This window comes from Pristiophorus japonicus, chromosome 17 (assembly GCF_044704955.1).
Source record: "Pristiophorus japonicus isolate sPriJap1 chromosome 17, sPriJap1.hap1, whole genome shotgun sequence".
In the NCBI taxonomy this organism is placed as follows: domain Eukaryota; kingdom Metazoa; phylum Chordata; class Chondrichthyes; family Pristiophoridae; genus Pristiophorus; species Pristiophorus japonicus.
The window spans coordinates 63,177,198-63,202,520 of record NC_091993.1 but is presented as its reverse complement, the minus strand read 5'-3'; the positions used below and the strand labels follow the sequence as shown (position 1 = coordinate 63,202,520).

The 25,323-nt window shown below is 43.1% G+C and overlaps 1 protein-coding gene across 2 annotated transcripts in view; it reads right to left on the bottom strand.

Annotated features, from left to right (window-relative positions):
- The window catches only part of LOC139227764 (lysine-specific demethylase 5B-like), a 202,829-nt gene that overhangs the window by 150,866 nt on the left and 26,640 nt on the right, over positions 1 to 25,323 (bottom strand). For both annotated transcript variants that reach the window (XM_070858770.1, XM_070858771.1), the window contains exons 7-8: positions 11,714 to 11,807; positions 10,148 to 10,257 (exon numbers count right to left, since the gene is read on the bottom strand). In XM_070858770.1, coding sequence (XP_070714871.1) covers positions 10,148 to 10,257; positions 11,714 to 11,807 — 204 coding nt within the window. The remainder of the gene's footprint in view (positions 1 to 10,147; positions 10,258 to 11,713; positions 11,808 to 25,323) is intronic.

Below are 25,323 nucleotides of genomic sequence, written 5' to 3'. Positions count from 1 at the left end.
TCCAGATGTATAGCCGCGCTAGATTGGGCAGCTTGGGCGGTAAAAATAAGCGAGCCTGTGGTGATGACTGGAAACATCTCTTTTAGCAGCCAGTAATAAACCAAAACAGATAGCGGTTATTAAAATTAAAAGCCCACAGGAGGGAGCCGGACCGAACCAGTCCAGATTGGCTGAGTCACCAGGGAAATAAAGCTGCAGACGTAGAACAGGAAGAGTGTGAGGAAGCCTCAGTCAGTGCCGCTGGGGCCCGAGTCGAACAGATAAGTATTGAGAAACTACACCAGGACACTTCGGAGGAGGAAATAGGTATGTGGACAAAGCAGGGCGCAACGCAAGGGAAGGATAACGTTTGGAGACGAAACGTCAAGGTAATGGCGCCTGAATGCATACAGAATACCTTATTGGAGTTGCATCATGGCCTGTCTCATTCAGGACGAGAGGCCATGACCGGGAGGGAGTCTTGGAAGAGATTGGTGGTGGAAAGGGATGGGGAGAGATAGCGCCAAATATTGCCATCAATGGATTACGTGCGCACAATATAATCCAGGCAGGCCCATTAAAATTAAAATGGGACACCAGCCCCGTCCATGGGGGCCATGGGAACACGTACAAATTGATTTCACAGGTCCTTTGCCCCCATCCCATGGAAAAAGATATTGCCGAGTGATTATAGATCAATTTACCCGGTGGGTGGAAGCTTTCCCCACACGTGATTGCACTGTCTCAACAGTGGCAAGGATATTCTGATCAAGGCACCCACTTCACCGAAAAAAAATTGTAAAAACAATATGCCAGCTGATGGGCATAAAACAAAAATTCCACATCCCCTACCACCTGCAGAGTTCTGAAATGGTAGAGCGCATGAACCGTACCCGAAAGAACGCCCTGGCAAAGGCCATGCAAACGTCAGGAAAAACGTGAACAGAAGTATTACCCATTATATTGATGAAGTTAAGGGCCACGGTAAACTGGACAACCGGATTAACTCCTTATGAACTAATGACAGGAAGGGCGATGCAATTACCAGAGAACATCATAACAGGGGGGGCCGATGTAGGCCCATTAAAAGACAAAATAAAACGGTATGTTTTGGAACTAAGTATTCAATTAAAAGGGATGCGTAAATTAGTTAGGGACAATCAGGAAGAAAGAGACGCGGAAGCAGAGCTTACAAAGCTCCCTGAAGTCCCGTTGGCGGGAAGTCGCGTTATGGTAAGGGTCCTCCCGGGGAAAACCGGGGTTTGCCTCAAAAATGGATAAGACCATTTGAGGTTATAATCAGCAGGGACACTTGTGCCTGCATCGATGTTAAAGGAAACGGACAATGGACCCAGCTTAAGGTTTTTGAACCAGCCATTTAGCACACGTATTAGTTGTTGTTGTTTGTCTATTTACAGATTGACAGTGAGAGATTCTTCAAGCAAGCCATACGGCCATTTTGCCTTTGACTATTTGTTAATTATAGAGTAATAAGATGAAACTATATATTGCGATCGGTGCGATTATCATAGTTCGTGTTAGGTCCGGCCTGCTAGCTAGACCGAAACGAGAGTTACATGTGAATACCTTTTTGTACATGTCTTATGTTTATTAGGTGGCGACGGGGGGCTGAGAGAGAGATTGGGATCGAATCTAACAGCATACAATGGCACTTATTTTGTGTGCGGGCATAAGGCCTACCCCTGGTTACCACAGAACTGGAGGGGGTCCTGTTATTTGGGATATGTGGTCCCTTTTTGTCAGACAGGTACGTACTTTAGCAGAAGTACAGACACCAGGTCGACTAAGATGAGATCTTACCCCGGTAGAGAGGCTATTTGGGGTCATGGTGCTCCCATTCGGGATAGGACGCACCATGGATGAATTACGTAACCTAGAGAGGGTACTGGAACAGATAGTTAACGACACTGCTGAAGCAATAGAGGGCATAACGGCTGAAATGGTAGCCATACGCACAATGGTACTCCAGAACCGAATGGTCCTAGATTATATACTAGCATAAAGTGGGGGCATATGTGCCTTAATTGGAGCTGAATGTTGCACTTACATTCCCGATAATTCAGAAAACATAACCAACCTCGCTGATCACATAAGAAGGGAGGTAAAGAAGTTATCCACAACAGCAGGAGGATCTGGCTGGTTTGACTGGCTGTTAGGGGGATCCTGGGGGTCCTATCTTATGCACGGAGTAATTATTCTGGTTGTAATAATAATTACTTGCTGTCTGATTATCGGGTGTTTTAATATCTGCTGTAAAGTTATGATGGCTCGACTGATGCCAGTAGCCAGTGTAATCGCCGAAGAAGAACATCTGATGGAAATACCTGAAGACACCAAGGATGAAGAAACAGACAACGATGACACCGACCACTATCTTTGAAGGGTAGCCTAGAGCTACAGGCAAGGTGGACATACGGAACATCAGGGAAGTAACATACCCCAAAGGACGAATATATGACATCATGCTACTATCATTGTGGTCATCTGGATTTCGTGAACATCCTCCAGGACCAAAAGGGGGAATATTGTTGGAGCGGATTTTTGGACATATACTTGACTAGTATACGGGACCAAACATTTGTTTTATTTTCCCCTTTAATGAATTTTGTAAGGGACAATACTGATATAAAAAAAACAGTTAGACTTCAAGGTATGCTGGCCTTGAGTTATGGAGATAGGAAAGCGAGATAATGAACGACTGGAGAGATAATTAAGTGGGATGTTTGTCTATACCGGTGCCAAAAAGTCTGCACTTGTTTATAATGCCCTGTCACAATACGAGGCTGGGTTATATCAAAAGCTCAGCCTTGGATAGTAAACCTTGTAATGCGATGATTAGACTTAAGGACTAGTGCTAAAACATGTGATGTAAAGTGACGTAATTTGCAAGATAAAAGAACCTCACTGGAGATACCTATTTGAGAAGTGGTTCAGAGACAGGGGTCCCTAACACTTCTCCCAAAGCTTTGTCTCCGATTTAATAAACCTCTCTTTATATATTATACAGTCTCGGAAATATTTTTCCACAACAGAGGCCAATTAGGGACCATAAAGGAGAAGCTTCGCATGAAGGCAGATGGTATGGCTAAGAGACTAAATGAGTCCTCTGCATCTGTCTTTACCAAGGAAGAAGATACTGCCAAAGTCAAAAGAGCATAAGAATTAGGAGCAGGAGTAGGCCATTCAGCCCCTCGAGCCTACTCCACCATTCAATGAGATCATGACTGATCTTATACCTCAACTCCACTTTCCTGCACTGTCCCCATATCCCTTGATTCCCTTAATATCCAAAAATCTATCGATCTCTGTCTTGAATATACTCCACGACTGAGCCTCCACAGCCCTCTGGGGTAGAGAATTCCAAAGATTCACCACCCTCAGTGGAGAAGTTTCTCCTCATCTCAGCCCTAAATGGCCGACCCCTTAGTCTGAGACTGTGACCCCTGGTTCTAGACTCCCCAGCCAGGGGGAAACATCCTCCCTGCATCTACCCTGTCAATCCCTGTAAGAATTTTGTATGTTTCAATGAGATCACCTCTCATTCTTCTAAACTGCAGAGAATATAGGCCTAGTCTACTCAATCTCTCCTCATAGGACAATCACCCCATCCCAGGAGTCAGACTGGTGAACCTTCGTTGCACTCCCTCTATGGCAAGTATATCCTTCCTTTAGGTAAGGAGACCAAAACTGTACACAATACTCCAGGTACGATCTCACCAGGGCCCTATATAATTGCAGTAAGATGTCTTTACTCAATACTCAAATCCTCTTGTAATAAAGGCCAGCAAACCATTTGCTTTCTTAATTGCTTGCTGTACCTGCATGTTAACTTTCAGTACAAGGGCACCCAGGTCCCTCTGAACATCAACAATTCCCGATCTCTCACCTTTTAAAAAAATACTCTGCTTTTCTAATTTTTCCTACCAAAGGGACATTCCTCCACGTTATATTCCATTTACCATGTTCTTTTCCACTCACTTAGCCGGTCTATATCCCCTTGAATTCTCTTTGCATCCTCCTCACAACTTACAATGTTAGGTGGGAATGTATCATCAGCAAACTTAGATATACATTTGGTCCCCTCAACTAAATCATTGATATATATTGTGAATAGTTGGGGCCCCAAGCACTGATCCTTGCAGCACCTGAAAATAACCCTTTTATTCCTACTCTGTTTTCTGTCCGAGAACCAATCCTCAATGCATGCTAGTATATTAACCCCCAATCCCACAAGCCTTAATTTTGTTTACTAACCTGTTTTGTGGCACCTTATCAAATGCCTTCTGAAAATCTAAATACACCATATTCACTGGTCCTCCCCATATCTATTCTGCTAGTTCCAATCTCAAAAAACAGATTTGTCAAACATGATTTCCCTTTCATAAATCTATGTTGACTCTACCCAATCTTATTATTTTGTAAATGCCCTGTTACCACGCCCTTAATATTAGATTCTAGCATTTTTCCTACTACTGATGTCAGGCTAACTGGTCTGAGAGATGATCTTATTGAAACTTAAAAGATTGAGGGGGCTCGACAAGGTGGATGCAGAGAGGATATTTCCACTGATGGGGGAGACTAGAACTAGAGGGCATGATCTTAGAATAAGGGGCCGCACATTTAAAAGAGATGAGGAGAAATTTCTTCTCTCATGGAATTCTCTGCCCCAGAGAGCTGTGGAGCCTAGGTAATTTGAATATATTTAAGAACATAAGAAATAGGAACAGACGGCCCCTCGAGCCTGTTCTGCCATTCACCAAGATCATGGCTGGTCTGATCATGGACTCAGCTCCACTTCCCCACCCACTCCCCATAACCCCTTATTGGTTAAGAAACTTTCTATTTCGGTTTTAAATTTATTCAATGTTCCAGCTTCCACAGCTCTCGGAGGCAGCGAATTCCACAGATTTACAACCCTATGGAGAAGAAATTTCTCCTCATCACAGTTTTAAATGGGCGGCCCTTTATTCCAAGATCATGCCCTCTAGTTCTAATCTCCCCCATCAGTGGCAACATCCTCTCTGCATCCACCTTGTCAAGCCCCCTCATAATCTTATACGTTTCGATAAGATCACCTCTCATTCTTCTGAATTCCAATGAATAGAGGCTCAACCTACTCAACCTTTCCTCATAAGTCAACCCACTCATCCCCAGAATCAACCTAGTGAACCTTCTCTGAACTGCCTCCAAAGCAAGTATATCCTTTCGTAAATATGGAAACCAAAATTGCATGCAGTATTCCAGGTGTGGCCTCACCAATACCTTATATAGCTGTAGCAAGACTGCCCTGCTTTTATACTTCATCCGCTTTGCAATAAAAGCCAAGATACCATTGGCCTTCCTGATCACTTGCTGTACCTCCATGGTATCCTTTTGCATTTTATGCACAGGTGCCGCTGTACTCCGGCACTTTGCAATCCGTCTCCATTTAAATAATAACTTGCTCTTTGATTTTTTTTCTGTCAAAGTGCATGACCTCACACTTTCCAACATTATACTCCTGCCAAATTTTTGCCCACTCACTTAGCCTGTCTATGTCCTTTTGCAGATTTTTTGTGACCTCCTCACACATTGCTTTTCCTCCCATCTTTGTATCGTCAGCAAACTTGGCTACGTTACACTCAGTCCCTTCTTCCAAGTCATTAATATAGATTGTAAATAGTTTAAGGCGGATTGATCGACAGATTTTTGAGCGATAAGGGAGTAAAGTGTTATGGGGAGCAGGCAGAGAAGTGGAGCTGAGTCCATGATCATATCAGCCATGATCTTTTTGAATGGCAGAGCAGACTCAAGGGACCAAATGACCTACTCCTGCTTGTATTTCTTATATTCTTATGTAGTTCCCCGTTTTCTCTCTCCCTCCTTTCTTAAATAGTGGGGTCACATTAGTTACTTTCCAATCTGCAGGAACCATTCTAGAATCTATGGAATTTTGGAAGATGGCAACCAATGCATCCGCTATCCGAAAGCCTCCTCTTTCAAAACCCTAGAATGTAGGCCATCAGGTCCAGGGGATTTATCGGTTTTCAGTCCCATTAATTTCTCCAGTACTATATTTTTACTAACTAATTTCTTTGAGTTCCCGATTTGTGCTAAACCATTGGTACTCCATTATTTGAGGGTTTTTTTCATGTCTTCTTCTGTGAAGACAGATACAAAGTATTTGTTTAATTTCTCTGCCATTTCCTTATTCCCCATTATAATTTCTCCTGTCTCAGCCTGTAGAGGACCCACATTTACTTTTACTAATCTTTTCCTTTTTTACATTCCTATAGAAGCTTTGAGTCTGTTTTTATGTCTCTCGCTAGTTTGCTCTCATATTCTATCTTCCCTTTCTACTTTGCTGAATTCTAAAATCCTCCCAATCCTCAGGCTTACTGCTTTTTTTGGCAACGTTATAAGTCTCTTGCTTTGATCGAATACTATCTTTTAACTTCTGTTAGCCACTTTTTCTGTGGGGTTCTTGTGCCTTAAAGGAATGTATGTTTGTTGTAAATTATGTATTAATTTTTTAAATGCTAGCCATTGCGTGACTACCATCATATCTTTTAATGTAGTTTCCCAATGTACCTTAGCCAACTGTGCAGTTTCCTTTGTTTAGATTTAAGACCCTAGTTTCAGATTTAACTAAATCCCTTTCAAACTTAATGTAAAATTCTATCATATTATGGTCACTCTTCCTTAAGGGCCCCTTTACTGCAAGGTCATTAATTAACCCTTTCTCATTGCACAATACTAGATCTAAAATAGCCTGTTCTCTAGCTGGTTCCTCAACATACTAACCTAGAAAACCATCTTGTATACAATCCATGAAATCGCCCTCCACACTATTACTGCAAATTTGGTTTGCCCAGTCTATGGGCACAAGTTTCCACACGATAAAAAACGGGCGCCCCTCCGAGCTGGGCGCCCGTTTTTCGCGCCTAAAAAAAACCTCGCAATTCTGGAGCGTTCTGCAGCTCCTTGTCTGCCTGGCGCGGCGCCCAGGGTGGCGGAGCCTACACTCACGCCAATTTTGTAAGTGGGAGGGGGCGGGTACTATTTAAATTAGTTTTTTTTCCTGCCGGCAACGCTGCGCGTGCGCGTTGGAGCGTTCGCGCACGCTCAGTGTGAAAAAAACATTGGCACTCGGCCATTTTTGTAGTTCTTTGTAGCTGTTTAATTATTGAACATTTTTTTAATAAAAGCACATTAGCACTTGCAGCCTTCTCACTGTCTCCTTCCCCCCCTCCTCCGCGGGAACGAAACGGCTGTTTAATTCCCCCCCCTCCCCTCCGCGGGAACGAAACGGCTGTTTAATTCCCCCCTCCTCCCCTCCCCGGGAACGAAACGGCTGTTTAATTCCCCCCCCCTCCCCTCCACAGGAACGAACGGCTGTTCCCTTCTCCCCCCCCGCGAGAACGAACGCCTGCAGAATTCTCCGTGCCTGAAGCAATTTCACACAGGTAGGAAGGTGGTTTATTTAATCTTTTCTTATAAATGTTTATTCAGGTTGGATTTATTTGTATAATATTTGTAGAAGTATAAATAAGGATTTATTGTAGAATTTAATGAGTTCCCTTCCCCCCCCCCCCTCGTTCTGGACGCCTAATTTGTAACCTGCGCCTGATTTTTTAATGTGTAGAACAGGTTTTTTCAGTTCTACAAAAATCTTCACTTGCTCTATTCTACTTTAGTTTGGAGTACGTTTTCACTGTGGAAACTTTCAAATCAGGCGTCTGTGGCCGGACACGCCCCCTTTTGAAGAAAAAAATTCTGTTCCAAAGTAGAACTGTTCTACCTGACTAGAACTGCAGAAAAAAAAATGTGGAGAATTGAGATTTCTAAGATAGTCCGTTCTCCACCAGTTGCTCCTAAAAATCAGGCGCAAATCATGTGGAAACTTGGGCCCAAATATAGATTAAAGTCCCCCATGATCATTGTATTACTATTGTTACATGCACCTGAAATGTCCTGATTTATACTGTGTCCTACATTACCACTACTGTTTGGGGGCCTATAAACAACTCCCACCAATGTTTTAGGACTTCTTGATTTTCCAAGCTAAGATCCTTTCGCTCTACTGTCTTCAACCCATCCTTTATCAGGGCTACCCCTCCTCCTTTCCTATTTTGCCTATCTCTTCTAACAGTTAAGTATCCTGGAATATTTAGTTCCCAACCGTGGTCACTTTGCAACCACGTCTCCATAATGGCTATTCGATCAAACCTAATAATTTCTATCCGCGCTATTAATTCATCTATTTGTTCCAAATGATTCATGCATTCCGATATAGTGCTTTGACTTTTTCTATTTTTCCCTGATGGCACCTTAGTCAGTAATGCCCTATTACCTTTGTTACTCTCTGTCCCTTCCTGAACCACTCTGCTTATTTTTACCCAGAACTGCTCTGCTCTCGAGCCTTGGCATTTCTCTTGCTGCTTTTAAATTTACTCTTTCCTGAATACTCCCCGCAACCTCCCACCCCACCCCCACCCAATCATTAGTTTAGAGCCCTGTCCACTGACCTAGTTATTCGATTCGCCAGGACATAGGTTCCAGCTCAGTTCAAATGGAGCCCAGTCCAACAGAATAAGCTCCATTTTTTCCCAGTACTAGTGCCAGTGCCCCATGAAGCAAAACCCCTGCCTCCCACACCACTCTTTGAGCCATACATTTAACTTTCTAACCTCCTTATCCCTTAGGTAACAATCCAGAGATTATTACTTTTCATAGTCAGTGAAAAAGGAGGTCGTTGAGGTACTGGATGGGATAAAAATTGATCTACTAGAAAGACTGGCTGTACTTAAAGTTGATAAGTCACCAGGACCGGATGGGATGCATCCTAGGATGCTGAGAGAAAGAGATATGGGGGTGATGCCAAAGGACTGGAGAACTGCCAAATGTTACACCCTTGTTCAAAAATGGCCGTAAGAATAAACTACAGCACCAGTCAGTTTGGGGAAGCTTTCAGAAACGATAATAAGGGACAAAATTAACAGTCCCTTGGCTACTTAATTAAGGAAAGCCAGCACGAATTTGTTAAAGGCAAACCTGGTTTCACTAACTTGATCAAGTTTTTAGACGAGGTACCAGAGAGGGTCGATGAGGGCAATGTGGTTGATGTGGTGTACAGAGACTTCTAATATGCGTTTGAGAAGGTGCCACATAATAGGCTTAGCATCAAAGTTGAAGCTCATAGAATAAAAGAGACAGTGGCAGCATGGATACAGAATTGGCTAAGTGACAGGAAACAGAGTGGTGGCGAACGGTTGTTTTTTGGACTGGAAGAAGGTATACAGTGGTGTTCCCCAGGGGTCAGTACTGAGACCACTCTTTTTCTTGATATATATTAATGACTTGGACTTAAAAAAAGCATACGGGATATTGGGCTTCATAAACAGAGGCATAGAGTACAAAAGCAAGGAAATTATGATGAACCTTTATAAAACACTAGTCCGACCTGAACTAGAGTATTGTGTCCAACTCTGGGCACCGCACTTTAGGAAGGATGTGAAGGCCTTAGAGAGAGTGCAGAAAAGATTTACAAGAATGGTTCTAGGGATGAAGGACTTCAGTTACATGGATAGACTGAAGAAGCTGTGGTTGTTCTCATGAGAACAGAGAAGGTTGAGAGGAGATTTCATAAGTGTTCAAAATCATGATAGCTAAAGTGCTCTTGCAGAGAGCTGGGATGGGCTAGACGGGCTGAATGGCCTCCTTCTGTGCTATAACTGTTCTATGATTTTAGTCTGATCAGTGTGCCGCAAGTTTTAAGCAGATACACATATTCAACTGACATGGCTACACATTTTTCAGCCTCAACAGTCAACCCTTTGTGATATGGGTGAGGTGTTCTACCCATGTCTGAGTAATAATGGCTACAGCATCAATCTATGGAACAGTGAAATCTCCATCAGTTAGAACTAACTTTTGGAACGTGACACATACATTTTTTATTCTGAAAGATAGGACTGTAAATTGAATAGCCCTGTAAATTGAATAGCCCTGATGGTGTAACAACTGCAAAGCAACACCAGTCCTTTGTACTAAGTAAGCAAGCATAGCTTTATTAGGCAAATGAAACAAATAAAAGGCAGTAAATCTGAACCTTTGACCTTGAACATTAGAACACCTTTCCCCAAAAAACCTGGTCTGGTGTACTTACAATATTTGAGGCTGTCGTGCTCCTGTTGTATCGGAGTGTCCTGGTTCGCTCTGGATCAGTGATACGATTCTCACTTCCCTCTTTCTTCACTCCAGGCGTATTGTACTTCTCTGGATTTTAGCAAAAAAAAAAAAATACATTTCAGGACTAAAAAGGAAAACTGAGCAAAATACAGGTATACCATCAATGGAGAATGGTACACTCGTCATTTTGAACATCCAATATTATCAAGTACTTCCAGATCAAGGACAGTGTACATTCGAATGTAAAGTAAAAACAATTCTATCCAAGTTCAACTGCCCTCCAATGTAACTCACTTGAAAAATCAAAAAAAAAAAGTACCCTCCATCATGCCACTGATTTTCTGTCTCTTGGCCAGAATTTTATATATATTAAACTTACTTTTTTTTTTAATATAAAGTGTTCTTTGGTGTGAGATTTCAGATTTATGGTCAACTTGTTCTGAAAATGGACAGATTTTTACTGCAGGTCCAACTGGGTTGAGGCCTTTGTAGACACTATTTAGTTTATTAGTCTGGGCTGAATTTAACCCAATCCCTAGGAATCAAAATAGCACACTAATTTACTGCGCCACCTAGTTCCCTTTTGGAATTTCAGGCAAAATTGGGTTGTAGCCAAACTGAACACCTTTCTTAACAATGAGGACTATCTGAGGCTGAACCAAACCTCAGTGTCCTATTTGACTAAGCTGAGCTTCCGACCCCATATCTATCACCCATCTCCATCACTGTCTCAGCCTATCTGCTGCTGAATCCCTCAGCCATCCCTTTGTTATCTCTAAACTCTACTATTCCAATGCTCTCCTGGTCAGCCGCCCACCTACCACCCTCCTTAAACTTAAGCTCATCCAAAACTCTGCTGCCCGTACCCTAACTCGCACCAAGTCCCTTTCACTCATCACCGTTGTGCTTGCTGACCGACATTGACATGTAGTCTGGCAACACCTCGATTTTAAAATTCTTATCTTAGTGTTCAAATCCCTCCACGGCCTTGCCCCTCACACTCTCTGTAACTTCCTCCAGCCCTCCAAGATCTCTTCTCTCCTCCAATTCTGGCCTCTTGCACAGAATTTCCTTCACTCCACCATTGGCAGCTATGCCTTCAGCTGCCTATGCCCCAAGTTCTGGAACTCCCTCCTCTAAGGGCAAAGTATACAATAGATATTATAAACTGCCATGAACATAGTCCCTGCAATCTGTTCTGTTTGAGGACGAGAATAACCCTAAAACATGAGAACAGCAACAAATTAAGACAATCCTATAACTTAATACGATAACAAATGAAGGCTGTACCCAACCATGAGCTGATCAGATCTTTAACCTTAGCTTCCAACGCTGAACATGAAACAGTGAAATTCTAAGCAATCTGGCTACAATAAAAATTGTGCAATATTGCAGCTTCCAATGTGAAATGAATTAAACCACAGCCTTTGTTAAAAAGATAAATTCTAAATAGCTCTTAGCAATTTTCCTCCGATGAACATTGTTTGTACTGCGTTCAGAAAACGAACCCAATTACATGTAGCAATAGAGTATTCATTCATACCAATTTCACATTTCATCGATCCACTCCTTGTTTTGGGTCGCAAGTCATGAGCATGAATCTCAATTTCACTAGGCTCTGTCTTCACACATCCCACCTGTAAATTAAAAATTCAAACAGTAATTCAGATCCCAAGTTCCATCTCAATGAAAAACATCTGATATTAGGATGGACAATCATAATCATCATCATCATCATAGGCAGTCCCTCGGAATAGAGGAAGACTTGCTTTCATTCTTAACCTGAGTCCTTAGGTGGCAGTACAGTCCAATACGAGAACCACAGTCTCTGTCACAGGTGGGAAAGATAGTCGTTGAGGGAATGGGTGGGTGGGACAGGTTTGCCGTACGCTCTTGGCGACGAGACTTGAGGAGTTCTGCGCCCTCCCGGATGCACTTCCTCCACGTAGGGCGGTCTTTGACCAGGGGCTCCCAGATGTCAGTGGGGATGTTGCACTTTATCAGGGAGGCTTTGAGGGCGTCCTTGTAACGCTTCCTCTGTCCACCTTTGGCTCGTGTGCCGCGAAGGAGTTCCGAGTAGAGTGCTTGCTTTGGGAGTCTCGTGTCTGGCATGCGAACTATGTGGCCTGCTCAGCGGAGCTGATCAAGTGATCAGTAAGACAAAGGTCCTCCACCAGCCTGATGGACAATATAAAGGTCAAAAATTGGCGATGTGACTAAATTAGAAACTTCTATTTTTCATTTAATAGTTCTGAAACAGCTAGAGTTAAAAAGGAAGCTTACCACATTTTTGCATGGAAACCTGAACACAAATTCTCAGATTAGGGCAAGTTGATTGATCTGGAAATTAGTCAGGCTACAGGGGCTTTGTGATAATTGAATCATACAGAGACAAGAGATCAACAGGTACTCACAGCTATTTTTGTTGTATCTGTAAACAAGTGCTCCCTGGTTTAAAGGGGAGGGGGGGGGGGGGGGTCACACTCCAAAAACTACAGGTACTCACATAACCCAAATAATACCAGCACCTGCTCATTAACATTCTAAGCAATAATTGCTACGATTGTGTTGAATCCCAAACAATAAACAGCTCCAATTTCAGGAACCTTTGCACAGGATAAGGGGGAATTCTCCCATAGTCTTCAGCTCTGGTAAGAAGGCAAGGGTTAAGTCATAGTTCAAGTCAAGTAATGTGTGTGGCTTTGCACACAGCATTATAGAAAAGGACATTAGAGCCAAAGAAAGGATATTTTATAGATTAATCAGGAAGATGGCAGGGATGACAAACTATGGTTTTGAGGAGACATTTGAGATATTGGGACTATTTCAAGTGGAGCAAAGGTGGCCAAGAGGAGATTTAATTATAGGGTTTTGATAGAGTGAATAGACAAAGTCTATTTCATCTGATTGGACAGACAGTGACATGGGTCAATTTAAAATGGTCACTAAAAGAAAGATTAGGAAAAATATTTTAAAATTCACACACACAACTATTGAGTCAGAAAAGATTGGATAGGCTCCACTTAAGACCTTGCTGGGACTAGGGTCCTGGCGAATTGAATAACTAGGGCTGTAGAGAGGGCTTTGAACTAATTAATGGGAGGGGAGGGGGGCTTCAGGTGAGCATTAATTTAAAAAGTCAAAAAATAAGGAGATGGCAATAGAGCAGGATAGCACTGGGGGAAAATGAAAACCAGAGTGTGACAGGAAGGGACAGAATGTATAATCATAAAAGTGCATCAGAAAGTGGGGTCAAAGCAGGAAAAAAATGGTAAAACACAAATTTAAAAGCTCTATCTGGCTGCACGCAGCATTCGTAACAAAATAGAGGAGTTGACGGCACAAATCGATACAAATGGGTATGATCGGATAGCCATTACAGGGACATGGTGACCAAGATTTAAGGTGGTGGTTTGCAATTTTAAAAAAAGCCAGAGATTATCTTTGCATTCTAGGATTATCTATAATAGTGAGCAGTTTTGACAGACGGGGGACTTGTGATCCAGCACGATCTGGCGGTGAATGGTTTAACCAGTTGTCCACTATATCCATTCGGGTCTGCATCCCTTGAACTTAAGGGAGCGGAGATGTGGGCCGTACCAGGGGAAATGGCCAGGGTGAGAGTAAATGGGGACTAGGGCATCAAAGGTGGCGGTGAGGGTGTGGTTAAGCAGATTGGTAGCTGCAGAAATATCACGGTGAATGAATGGAGGGCAAAGACTAAACAGTTGGAATTTTGAAAGTGCCGTTGTAAGTGAATTGGGAGTTTTTTTCCCCAGGGGCCCACTACGCCACTCTCCACTTTGGTTCCAGCTGACAGCCCCTATATGCCGTTGCCTTGTTCCTTTTCCCCATGCCTAGCCCAGACTGCACTTCAAAAGTAAATGTCTGGCCTTCACTGGAATGTGGTATTTAGAGCAATCCAAAGCTTTGCTCTTCACATTTCCCATAGTCATGCATCTTCCTCGGCTTAAAATATTTATCTATGTTTCATAAGGAATAGGAGCAGGAGCAGGAGTACGCCATCTGTCGAGGCTCAACCAGGCTGTCGTATTTGACCCCGAGGTGAGCTACCGACCACATATCCATGCCATCACCAAGACCGCTCATTTCTACCTCCGGAACATCGCTTGACTCTGCCCTGTCTCAGTTCATCCTTTGCTGAAACCCTCATCCATGCATTTGTTACCTCTAGACTTGACTATTCCAAATCACTCCTGGCCGGCCTCCCACGTTCTACCCTAGGTCACCCAAAACGCTGCTGCCCGTGTCCTAACTTGCACCAAGCCCCATTCACCCATCACCCTGTGCTTGCTGACCTACAATGGCTCCAGGTTTAGCAACGTCTCAATTTTAAAGTTCTCATTCGTGTTTTCGAATCCCTCCATGGCTTTGCCCCTCCCTATCTTTTTAAAACTACTCCACCCTCCAACACTCAGATATCGGTGCTCCTCCAGTTCTGGCCACTTGAGCATCCCCAATTTTAATTGCTTCACCATTGGTGGCCATGCCTTCAGCTGCCAAGGACCTATGGTCTGGAATTCCCTTCCAAAACCTCTCCACCGTTCTCTATCACTCTTTCCTCCTTTAAGACACTCCTAAACCCTCTCTCTTTGACCAAGTCATCTGCCCCAATATCTGCTTATGTGACTTGGTGTCAAATTTTGTTTGATAACGCTCCTGTGAAGCACCTAGAGACATCTTATTACCTTAAAGACTCTATATAAATACAAGTTGTTGTAGCAAGAGCAGGGGGAAAAATAAGGCTGGAGGTCAGAGCTGGTGAGGAGCAAGCAGCAGAACAGGGAAGGAACATAACTGGAGATAGATGAGCAATCGAGTCAACGGCCATACTAGGCCTCCAGGGCAAAGCCACAAAGTGGAGAGAAGAGTGAACAAAGGAGGACCAGGACAAGAGCAACCCAGAAGCAGGGCAATGAAACAAAGGATGGTCTGAGGAGAGAAAACAGCAGAGAAGCTAGGAGATGGCAAGCTGAAAGTGCAAGAGCATTTGGTGAGGCCTGCAACAGTAAAGATAGTTAAATGTGGATATAGAAATTTCCATTATAAATATTTACACATGCAATTTTAATGTTACATAAAAGCTGTACCAAAAAAGGGCTAACAGAAAGTTCACATGTGCACAAAACAAAGGTAGTGGTGCTTTAATAGTGCGTCTGGGTTGAGTTACAGGTCCGCTACCATATTGGAAGTATATTTCAAACCACTGAATAGTGGGATAGTGTGAGGATGAGATTTATTGGCAACGTGAAGATGTTTACAGTAATAAGAGTTGTAATTACAGGAAACTTTAACTATCCGAAAGTAGATTGGGATAACACAGAAGTTTGTGATCAAATGGAAATTTGTTTCCAGAATGTATCCAGAACTTTTTCCTGGATCAGTAGAATGCTTGTTTAGCAAAGAAGCATTCAGTGCAAGATCAGATTCTGAGTAACAAAGCAGACTTAGGTTCTGTGGTTCATGAGGTTACAACAAAAATGAGATTTAAAAAGGAGGTACCATGATTAAATCTAAGGGATATAATATAGCATAGAGAAGGTAAGCAAAAAGGGAGATTAGAAAGATCAAGAGGGAATAAAAAAGACAAGGAGAAACAAAAAGGGATTTTATAAGCACAGAAGTAAAAGGATGATTAAAGATGCAGCAAAGACAAAAGTGTGCGCGGTTGTGGGGGGGAGGGGAAAAGAGAGAGTCTGGCAGAAGTACTCGTATTTTGCAGAGAAAGGACCAAAGGATGATGTGGAAATGCCACTATTGGAAATAATCAATCAAATGAATTAGAAAAGCAAATAAACTTAAAAGGAGAAAAGCTGCCAGGCAGAGATAGTGCACATCCCAGAATACTGAAGGAGGTTGGGGAGGAAATAGTAATTGCACTAACCATCATTTTCACAATATATATTTGGAAACACAGATTGTGCAAAAGTACTGCAGGATGATGTTACATCCCTGCTCAAGAAAAGGAAACGGTAAGGTAGGTTGCGCGTAAACAGGATAAAATGAGTAGAACCATAGAATTTCACAGCCAGCATGGATTTGTGATAAGCAGGCAATGCAATTTTTTTTGTTGATAAAACCAGTGTGTAGTTTGAGGGACGGATTTTCAGCAGGCATGTGGTACGGTGCAAATGGAGAGAAGTTAGAAAAATTCAGGACACATGGTAATGGACTCAGCCTGGATAGAGTGGTGTACCTTAGGGACCTGTCCTCCAACTTCTCCTATGTGAGTGATTTGGATACAGGCACAAAAGGAATGATAGTGAACTTTACAAGTACCAAACTAGGGAACATGGCAAACAGAGGGAGAATGCAGGAGACTGGAGGGCAGACAGTTTAGGGGAGTGGTCAGATAGGTGTCAGATGCAATTCAATATGAAGTAGCACATTTTGGGAAAAACAGTGAAAGGAAGCATATTCTAAAACAGTATTAACAGAGTGGAACAAGAGGAATCTTTAAAAGGAGAGTGTGCAGGTAGAAAAGGTAATCATAAAGGCAAATAGTTTTATACATGAGCATTTAATATATTTAAAAATATTAATATTTTTTCATATATTAAATGCCCATGTATAAAACTATAAATCATGCAAGAAGAATGATGCCAAGAAGAAGAAGAATGCCAAGAGCTGTGGAAAGGGTACATCAAAGATTCACCAGAATGATACCAAAACAAGTGATACCAAAACAGCGTGGCGGGTCCGACCTGCGAGAGACCATCAGCGGCAGGTCGGGGCCATAAAAGGAGCGGCGAGCGGCGGCCATGGGCACCGTGCCACTGCAAGGTACAGCGCAAGCTGGTGAAGGAGGGCAACGGCAGCGAAGAGGGATGTCATCAAGGTCCAGGTCGGTGATTGGAGCATGGGCAGGTATAGCAGGAGCGGCGCGGTCAGGGCGAATGAGCAGCGAGAGAATGTAGGGGGATGTGATCGGGTCCAGAAGAAGAAGTGAGGGCCCAGGGGCAGCAGGAGCCAGCCCACACAGCGATATGTGTGCGCACTAGGCCCGTGCAGCAGAGCAGGTCTCCAGTTGTCTTGGGTAATCCTTGCCACTGGACTAAGACCTAGCTCAGTAAAGCCAGTGTGGTGGCTGGTGTGCAACAGACACCACACGTTAAAAAAATCCACGCACAGGCATCTTCCACCCTTCAAGATGTAGTTCAGCAATTGGAATATTAGGTCCTTCATTGAAATACCTATGAACTCATCCCTTTTTGGCGTGGAAACAAGTCATTCTCGTTTCAAGGGACTGCCTATGATGGTGATGATGATCAAAACAAGTGGTTATAGTTATTAAAAAGGTTTGAAAAACTGGAGCTTTTCACCAGAACAGAGAAAGCTAAGTTGGAAGTAATAGAAGCTTTCAAAATTATAATAGGTTTTGAGGGAGTGAATCATGAAAAATAATTTTCACTAGATGGTAAATCAGTAATAAAACAGACTAAGAATCATCACTGAAGGAATGAAGGGTTAAGTTAGAAGAATTTTTTCAGAGGGTTGTTAGAACATGGAATGCTTTATTACACCCAGTTTTGGTCCCTCACATGGTGGGTGATACAATGGCCTTGGAAACGGTTCAGAGGAAACCTACGTGAACGATTCCTAGCATAAAAAACCTTAGTTACGCAGACAGGCTTAAAGAGCTAGGTCTACTTCTGCGCCTGCACCTAGTTTCTATGTTTACTTACGCTAGAGCAATGTAGACTTCGAGATGACCCAATAGAGGTATATAAAATAATGAAAAGGGTTGGATTTTATTATCTATTGATAAATTATTTAAGTTTGACAAAGAGCAGAGAAAGCGAGCCTGAGGAGAAACATTGAGAGAGGACCACAGATAAAAGCGGAAGAACCGGCGGCAGAGCGCGCGCTCCCGGCCAAGTCAGAGCACGAGCTGACAGAAGAAATCGGAGAAAGAAATTCAAAAGTGGCATCATTGCTGCGGAGCAAGCGGATTGGCGAGTAACAGGCAAGTGCTAGTTTGTTCATTTGTTTTATTAAATTGTTTGTTTTTCACTGTTGAAGTTCACTTGATCGTAATTTTGATTGCGTTTTAGATTGATAGATACAACTTCCAGTGTTTTTTAATTACTTCATGTTTTTAAATTAACTTTTTACCATTTTAATATCTCTGTCTTTCAGTGGTCAGTTTCTTAGAAATTTATAGATCCAATGTCTTAGACGTCAGTTTTCTAGATTTTTTTTTAAAGAGTTCGGTGTTAAGGTCTCCGGCAGTTAAAGGTCATAAGAAATAGGAGCAGGAGTAGGCCATTTGGCCCCTCGAGCCTGCTCCGCCATTTAATAAGATCATGGCTAATTTGATCATGGACTCAGCTCCACTTCCCTGCCTGCTCCCCATAACCCTTTACTCCCTTATCGCTCAAAAATCTGTTTATCTCTGCCTTAAATATATTCAAATGACCCAGCCTCCACAGCTCTCTGGGGCAGAGAATTCCACAGATTTACAACCGAGAAGAAATTTCTCCTCATCTCAGTTTTAAATGGGCGGCCCCTTATTCGGAGACTATGCCCCCTAGTTTTAGTTTCCACTATGAGTGGAAATATCCTCTCTGCATCCACCTTGTCAAGCCTCCTCATTATCTTATACATTTCAATAAGATCACCTCTCATTCTTCTGAACTCCAATGTGTATAGCTTCAACCTACTCAACTTATCCTCATAAGTCAACCTCTTCATCTCCAGAATCAAGCTAGTGAACCTTCTCTGAACAGCCTCCAATGAAAGTATACCCTTCCTTAAATAAGGAGACCAAAACTGTACGCAGTACTCCAGATGTGGCCTCACCAATACCCTGTACAGTTGTAGCAGGACTTCTCTGCTTTAATACTCTATCCCCCTTGCAATAAAGGCCAACATTCCATTTGCCTTCATGATTACTTGCTGTACCTGCATACTATCTGTGTGTTTCATGCACAAGAACGCCGAGATCCCTCTGTACTGCAGCACTTTGCAATTTTTCTCCATTTAAAATTATAATTTGCTTTTTTTTTCTGCCAAAGTGGCTAATCTCACATTTTCCCACATTATACTTGAGGAAGGACATTCTTGCTATTGAGGGAGTGCAGCGAAGATTCACCAGACTGATTCCCGGGATGGTGGGACTGACCTATCAAGAAAGACTGGATCAACTGGGCTTGTATTCACTGGAGTTCAGAAGAATGAGAGGGGACCTCATAGAAACGTTTAAAATTCTGACGGGTTTAGACAGGTTAGAGGCAGGAAGAATGTTCCCAATGTTGGGGAAGTCCAGAACCAGGGGTCACAGTCTAAGGATAAGGGGTAAGCCATTTAGGACCGAGATGAGGAGAAACTTCTTCACCCAGAGAGAGCGGTGAACCTGTGGAATTCTCTACCACAGAAAGTAGTTGAGGCCAATTCACTAAATATATTCAAAAGGGAGTTAGATGAAGTCCTTACTACTAGGGGGATCAAGGGGTATGGCGAGAAAGCAGGAAGGGGATACTGAAGTTGCATGTTCAGCCATGAACTCATTGAATGGCGGTGCAGGCTAGAAGGGCTGAATGGCCTACGCCTGCACCTATTTTCTATGTTTCTATGCTCCATCTGCTAAATTTTTGCCCACTCGTTTAGCCTGTCTATATCCCTTTGCAGATTTGTTGTGTCCTCCTCACAATTTGCTTTCTCACCCATCTTTGTATCATCAGCAAACTTGGCTACATTACACTCGGTCCCTTCATCCAAATCACTAATATAGATTGTAAATAGTTAAGGACCCAGCACCGATCCCTGGCAGCACCCCACTAGCCACTGTCTGCCAACCGTAAAATGACCCATTTATCCCGACTCTCTGTTTTCTGTTAGTTAGCCAATCCTCTATCCCTGTTAATATATTACCCCGGGAGCTTTTATCTTGTGCAGTAACCTCTTACATGGCATCTTATCGAATGACTTCTGGAAATCCGAATACACCACATCCATTGGTTCCCCCTTATCCAACCCTGCCCGTTACATCCTCAAAGAACTCCAGCAAATTTGTCACACCACAATTTTCTTTTCATAAAACCATGTTGACTCTGCTTGATTGAATCATGCTTTTCTCAATGTACCGCTACTGCTTCCTTAATAATGGACTCCAGAATTTTACCAATGACAGATTTTAAGCTAACTGGTCTAGTGTCCTGCTTTTTGTCTGCCTTCTTTTTTTAAGTAGGGACGTTACATTTGCGGTTTTCCAATCCGCTGAGACTGCCCCAGAATCCAGGGAATTTTGGTAGATTACAACCAATGAAGTAGGACAAGCAGAGTGCATTGCAGTACCAACATTGACCACAACATAATTCAGGTTAAAGTGGTTATGGAAAGAGACCAGAAAATATCAATGGTAAAAATGATAAATTGGGTTAGAACTAATTTCAGTGATTTAAAAAAAAAAAGAGACTGAGCACAGGTAGATTGAAAAAGGCGATTGCAGGGTAAAGCAGTAACAGAGTAATGGAGAGCATTCAGGAAAGCGATAGTTCAGGTATAAACTAGAGCATTCAAAGCTAATGCACCCTGGATGACAAATGAGATAAAATTTAAAATAAAACAAAAAAAAAGGCTTGACGACAAATGTCAGGAGCAAGATTCAGTTAATATCTAGGAAGATTATGGAAAGTACAGGAGGGAATTGAAAAATTTAATACGGGAGGTTACGAGAAAAGATTAGCAGACAACATTAAATTGAACCCTAAATTTTTTTAACAAACGTATAAAGCATAAGCGGGTTGCTAGGGAAAAAGTTGGATCTATTAAGGATCCAAAGGGAAATCTTCATGTGGAGGCAGAGGATATGGCACAAAGTATTAAATGAGTACTTTGAATCTGTCTTCACAAAGGAAGCAGATGATGTGAAGGTTACACGAGTAGAGGATAGGGAAGTTATGGACAAGCTAATAATACATAAAGAAGGCACACTAAAAAGATTAGCATTACTGAACATTGGCCAGTCATCTGGTCCAACAGGCATGCATCCTAGATTGCTGAAAGAAGCAAAAGGAGGGACACTGGTCACAATCTTTCACTCTTCACTGGATACAGGAGTAGTGGCGGAGGACTGGAGGGTTGCTATTCAAGAAAGGGGAGGGATAAACCAGGAAACTACAGGCTAGTCAGTCCAACATCAGTGGTGGGGAAGTTATTGGAATCCATTATCAGGGACAAAATAAACTTTAATTTGGAAAGGCATAGGTTAATCAAGGAGAGCCAGCATGGATTTGTTAAAAGTAAATCATGTCTGACAACTGGATTGAATTCTGTGACAAGATAACAGAGAAGGTTGATCAAGGTAGTGTAGCAGATGTATATATGGACATTTGGAAGGCAGTCGACAAAGTGCCACACAGGCAGCTTGCTAAGAAGATGGAAGCCCATGGAATAAGAGAAAAGTGGCGATATGGATACAAAATTGGCTTAGTGGCAGGAAGCAACGGGTGGTGGTCGATGGATTTTTTCAGACTGGGAGGTGGTTTACAGTGGTGTTTCCAAAGGGTCAGATTTGGGTCCATTACTCTTTGCAATTTTTATAAAATGACCTAGACTCAGGTGTAGGGAGCACCATTATAAAGTTTTCAGATGATACATAATTTCGCAAAGTAGTAGATCATGATAAGGATAGTTATAGATTTCAGGATGACATAGACTGGATAGTGAAGCATGGAAGATGGAATTCAATGCGGAGAAGTATGAAGTGATGCACTTTGGGAGGACTAACATGGAAAGACAATATACTATAAATGACACATTTTTGAAACGTGCAGATGAACAGAAAGACCTCAGTGTCCATATACACAAATCCTTAATGGTAGCAGAGCAAGTTAATAAGGTGGTCAAAAAAGCATATGGATTACTTGGATTGATATAGAAGAATATAATGCAATGGAATCATGCTAGAACTTTATAAATTACTGGTTAGGCCTCAGCTGGAGTATTGCGGACAATTCTATGCACCACATTTCAGGAAAGATGTAAAGGCATTAGAAAGGGTACTGAGGAAGTTTACCAGGATGTTATCCCGATGGATATGTGGATCTGGTTTATTTCGACTTTCAATTGTGCAAAATTAAGGCACATGGTATTGGGGGTAATGTATTGATGTGGATAGAGAACTGGTTGGCAGACAGGAAGCAAAGAGTGGGAATAAACGGGTCCTTTTCAGAATGGCAGGCAGTTACTAGTGGGGTGTCGCAAGGTTCAGTGCTGGGACCCCAGCTATTTACAATATACATTAATGATTTAGACGAAGGAATTGAATGTAATATCTCCAAGTTTGCAGAGGGCAGCAGTGTGAGCTGTGAGGAGGATGCTAAGAGGCTGTAGAGTGACTTGGACAGGTTAGGTGAGTGGGCAAATGCATGGCAGATGCAGTATAATGTAGATAAATGTGAGGTTATCCACTTTGGTGGCAAAAACAGGAAGGCAGATTATTACTTAAATGGTGACAGATTAGTAAAAGAGAAGGTGCAACGAGACCTGGGAGTCACGGTACATCAGTCATGCAGGTACAGCAGGCAATAAAGAAAGCAAATGGCATGTTGGCCTTCATAGCGAGAGGATTTGAGTATAGGAGCAGGGAGGTCTTACTGTAGTTCTACAGGGCCTTGGTGAGACCACACCTTGAATATTGTGCGCAGTTTTGGTCTCCTAATCTGAGGAAGAACATTCTTGCTATTGAGGGAGTGCAGCGAAGGTTCACCAGACTGATTCCCGGGATGGCAGGACTGACATATGAAGAAAGACAGGATTGACTAGGCATATATTCACTGGAATTTAGAAGAATGAGAGGGGATCTCATAGAAGCATATAAAATTCTGACGGGATTGGACAGGTTAGATTGCAGGAAGAATGTTCCCGATGTTGGGGAAGTCCAGAACCAGGGGTCACAGTCTAAGGATAAGGGGTAAGCCATATAGGACCGAGATGAGGAGAAACTTTTTCACCCAGAGAATTGTGAATCTATGGAATTCTCTACCACAGAAAGTTGTTGAGTCCAGTTTGTTGGATATATTCAAAAAGGGAGTTAGATGTGGCCCTTACAGCTAAAAGGGGCATGGAGAGAAAGCAGGAATGGGGTACTGAAGTTGTATGATCAGCCATGATCATATTGAATGGCCTGCTCCCTGCACCTATTTTCTATGTTTCTTACTCGGGATGAGGGACTTCAGTTATGAGGAGAGGTTGGAAATGTTACGATAGTTCTTCTTTGCCTTAGAACAGAGAAGGTCAAGAGGTGACCTAATAGAGGTTTCAAGATGATGAGAGGTTTTGATGGAGTAACTAGGGTAAAAATATTCCCTCTGGCAAATGGTTCAGAGAGGTCATAGATTCAAAATCATTCAAAAAAGATCTAGAGGGGAGATGAGGTGAAATTTTTTCCACTCTTATCAGATTCTGGAATGTCCTACCTGAAAAGGTGGTGGAAGCTAATTCCATAAATAATTTTAAAATAGAGTTGGAGAGGGTACGGTTGTGGATGAACAAATTGCAGGGTTATGGACAAAAAGTGGGCACGACCGTTCTTTCAAAGAGGCAGCACAGACACGATGGGCCGAATGACCCCCTTCTGTGTTGCACGTTTCTATGAATCTATGACCATGGGTCATGTGTTCAAACTACACACAATTTTGCAAAAGTAGGTGGTTCTTTTCCCAGGGTAATGAGCCTCTGGATGCATTGCTGGCTGACTCTACATGCCTTCAAGAGGGAACTGGCAGAGATCGCAACATATAGAAGGTAAGTGGATTAACAGAGAACGTATGCATGGTCAATGTGATCTCCTGGACGGGTTTTGATCGCCTGAGGGGGTCGGAGAGATATTATACACGTTTCTCTCTCTCTCTCTTTCTCTTTCTCTTTCTTTCCTTCCTCCTCCCCCCACCCCCGCGCCACCTCCACTCAGAGATGCAGTGATTGTGACCACTTTTAAAAAGGGGGACAAGTCCGACTGCGGCAATTACAGGGGAATCTCCCTGCTTTCAGCCACTGGGAAAGTTGTCGCTTGATTTCTCCTCGATCGTCTTCTCCCTGTGGCCGAGGAGCTCCTCCCGGAATCAATGCGGATTTCGTGATTTCGTCCCCTACGGGGCACAACAGACATGATCTTTGCAGCCCGCCAGTTGCAGGAAAAATGCAGGGAGCAACACCAGCCCTTATACATGGCTTTTTTCAATCTTACAAAGGCCTTTGACACTGTCAACCGTGAGGGTCTATGAAGCGTCCTCCCTCCATTTTGGATGCCCCCAAAAGTTTGTCAACATCCTTCGCCTGCTTCACGATGACATGCAGGCAGTGATCCTTACCAATGGATCCATTACAGACCCAATCCACGTCCGGACCGGGGTCAAACAGGGCTGCGTTATCACTCCAACCCTCTTCTCAATCTTCCTCGCCGCCATGCTCCACCTCACAATCAACAAGCTCCCCGTTGGAGTGGAACTAAACTACAGAACCAGTGGGAAGCTGATTAACCTACGCCGGCTCCAGGCCAGGTCCAAGATCACTCCAACCTTTGCCGTTGAGCTGCAGTATGCGGACAATGCCTGCATCCGTGCACAGAAGCTGAACTCCAGGATATAGTCAATGTATTCACCGAGGCATACAAAAGCATGGGCCTTACGCTTAACATCCATAAGACAAAGGTCCTCACCAGCCTGTCACCACCGCACAGCACTGCCCTCCAATCATCAAGATCCACGGCGCAGCCCTGGACAACATGGACCATTTCCCGTATCTCGGGAGCCTTATCAACAAAGGCAGACATAGACACGGAGATTCAACATCGCCTCCAGTGCGCCAGCGCAGCCTTCGGCCGTCTGAGAAGAGTGTTTGAAGACCAGGCCGTCAAATCTACTACCAAACTCATGGTCTACAGGGCTGTAGTAATACCCGCCCTCCTGTATGGATCTGAGGCATGGACGATGTATAGAAGGCACCTCAAGTCGCTGGAGATATCTCATCAATGATGTCTCCGCAAGAATCCCCTGGGAGGACAGGCGAACCAACATCTGTGTCCTCGACCAGGCTAACATCCCCAGTATTGAAGCACTGACCACACTCGATCAGCTTCGCTGGGCAGGCCACATAGTACGCATGCCAGATATGAGACTCCCTAAGCAA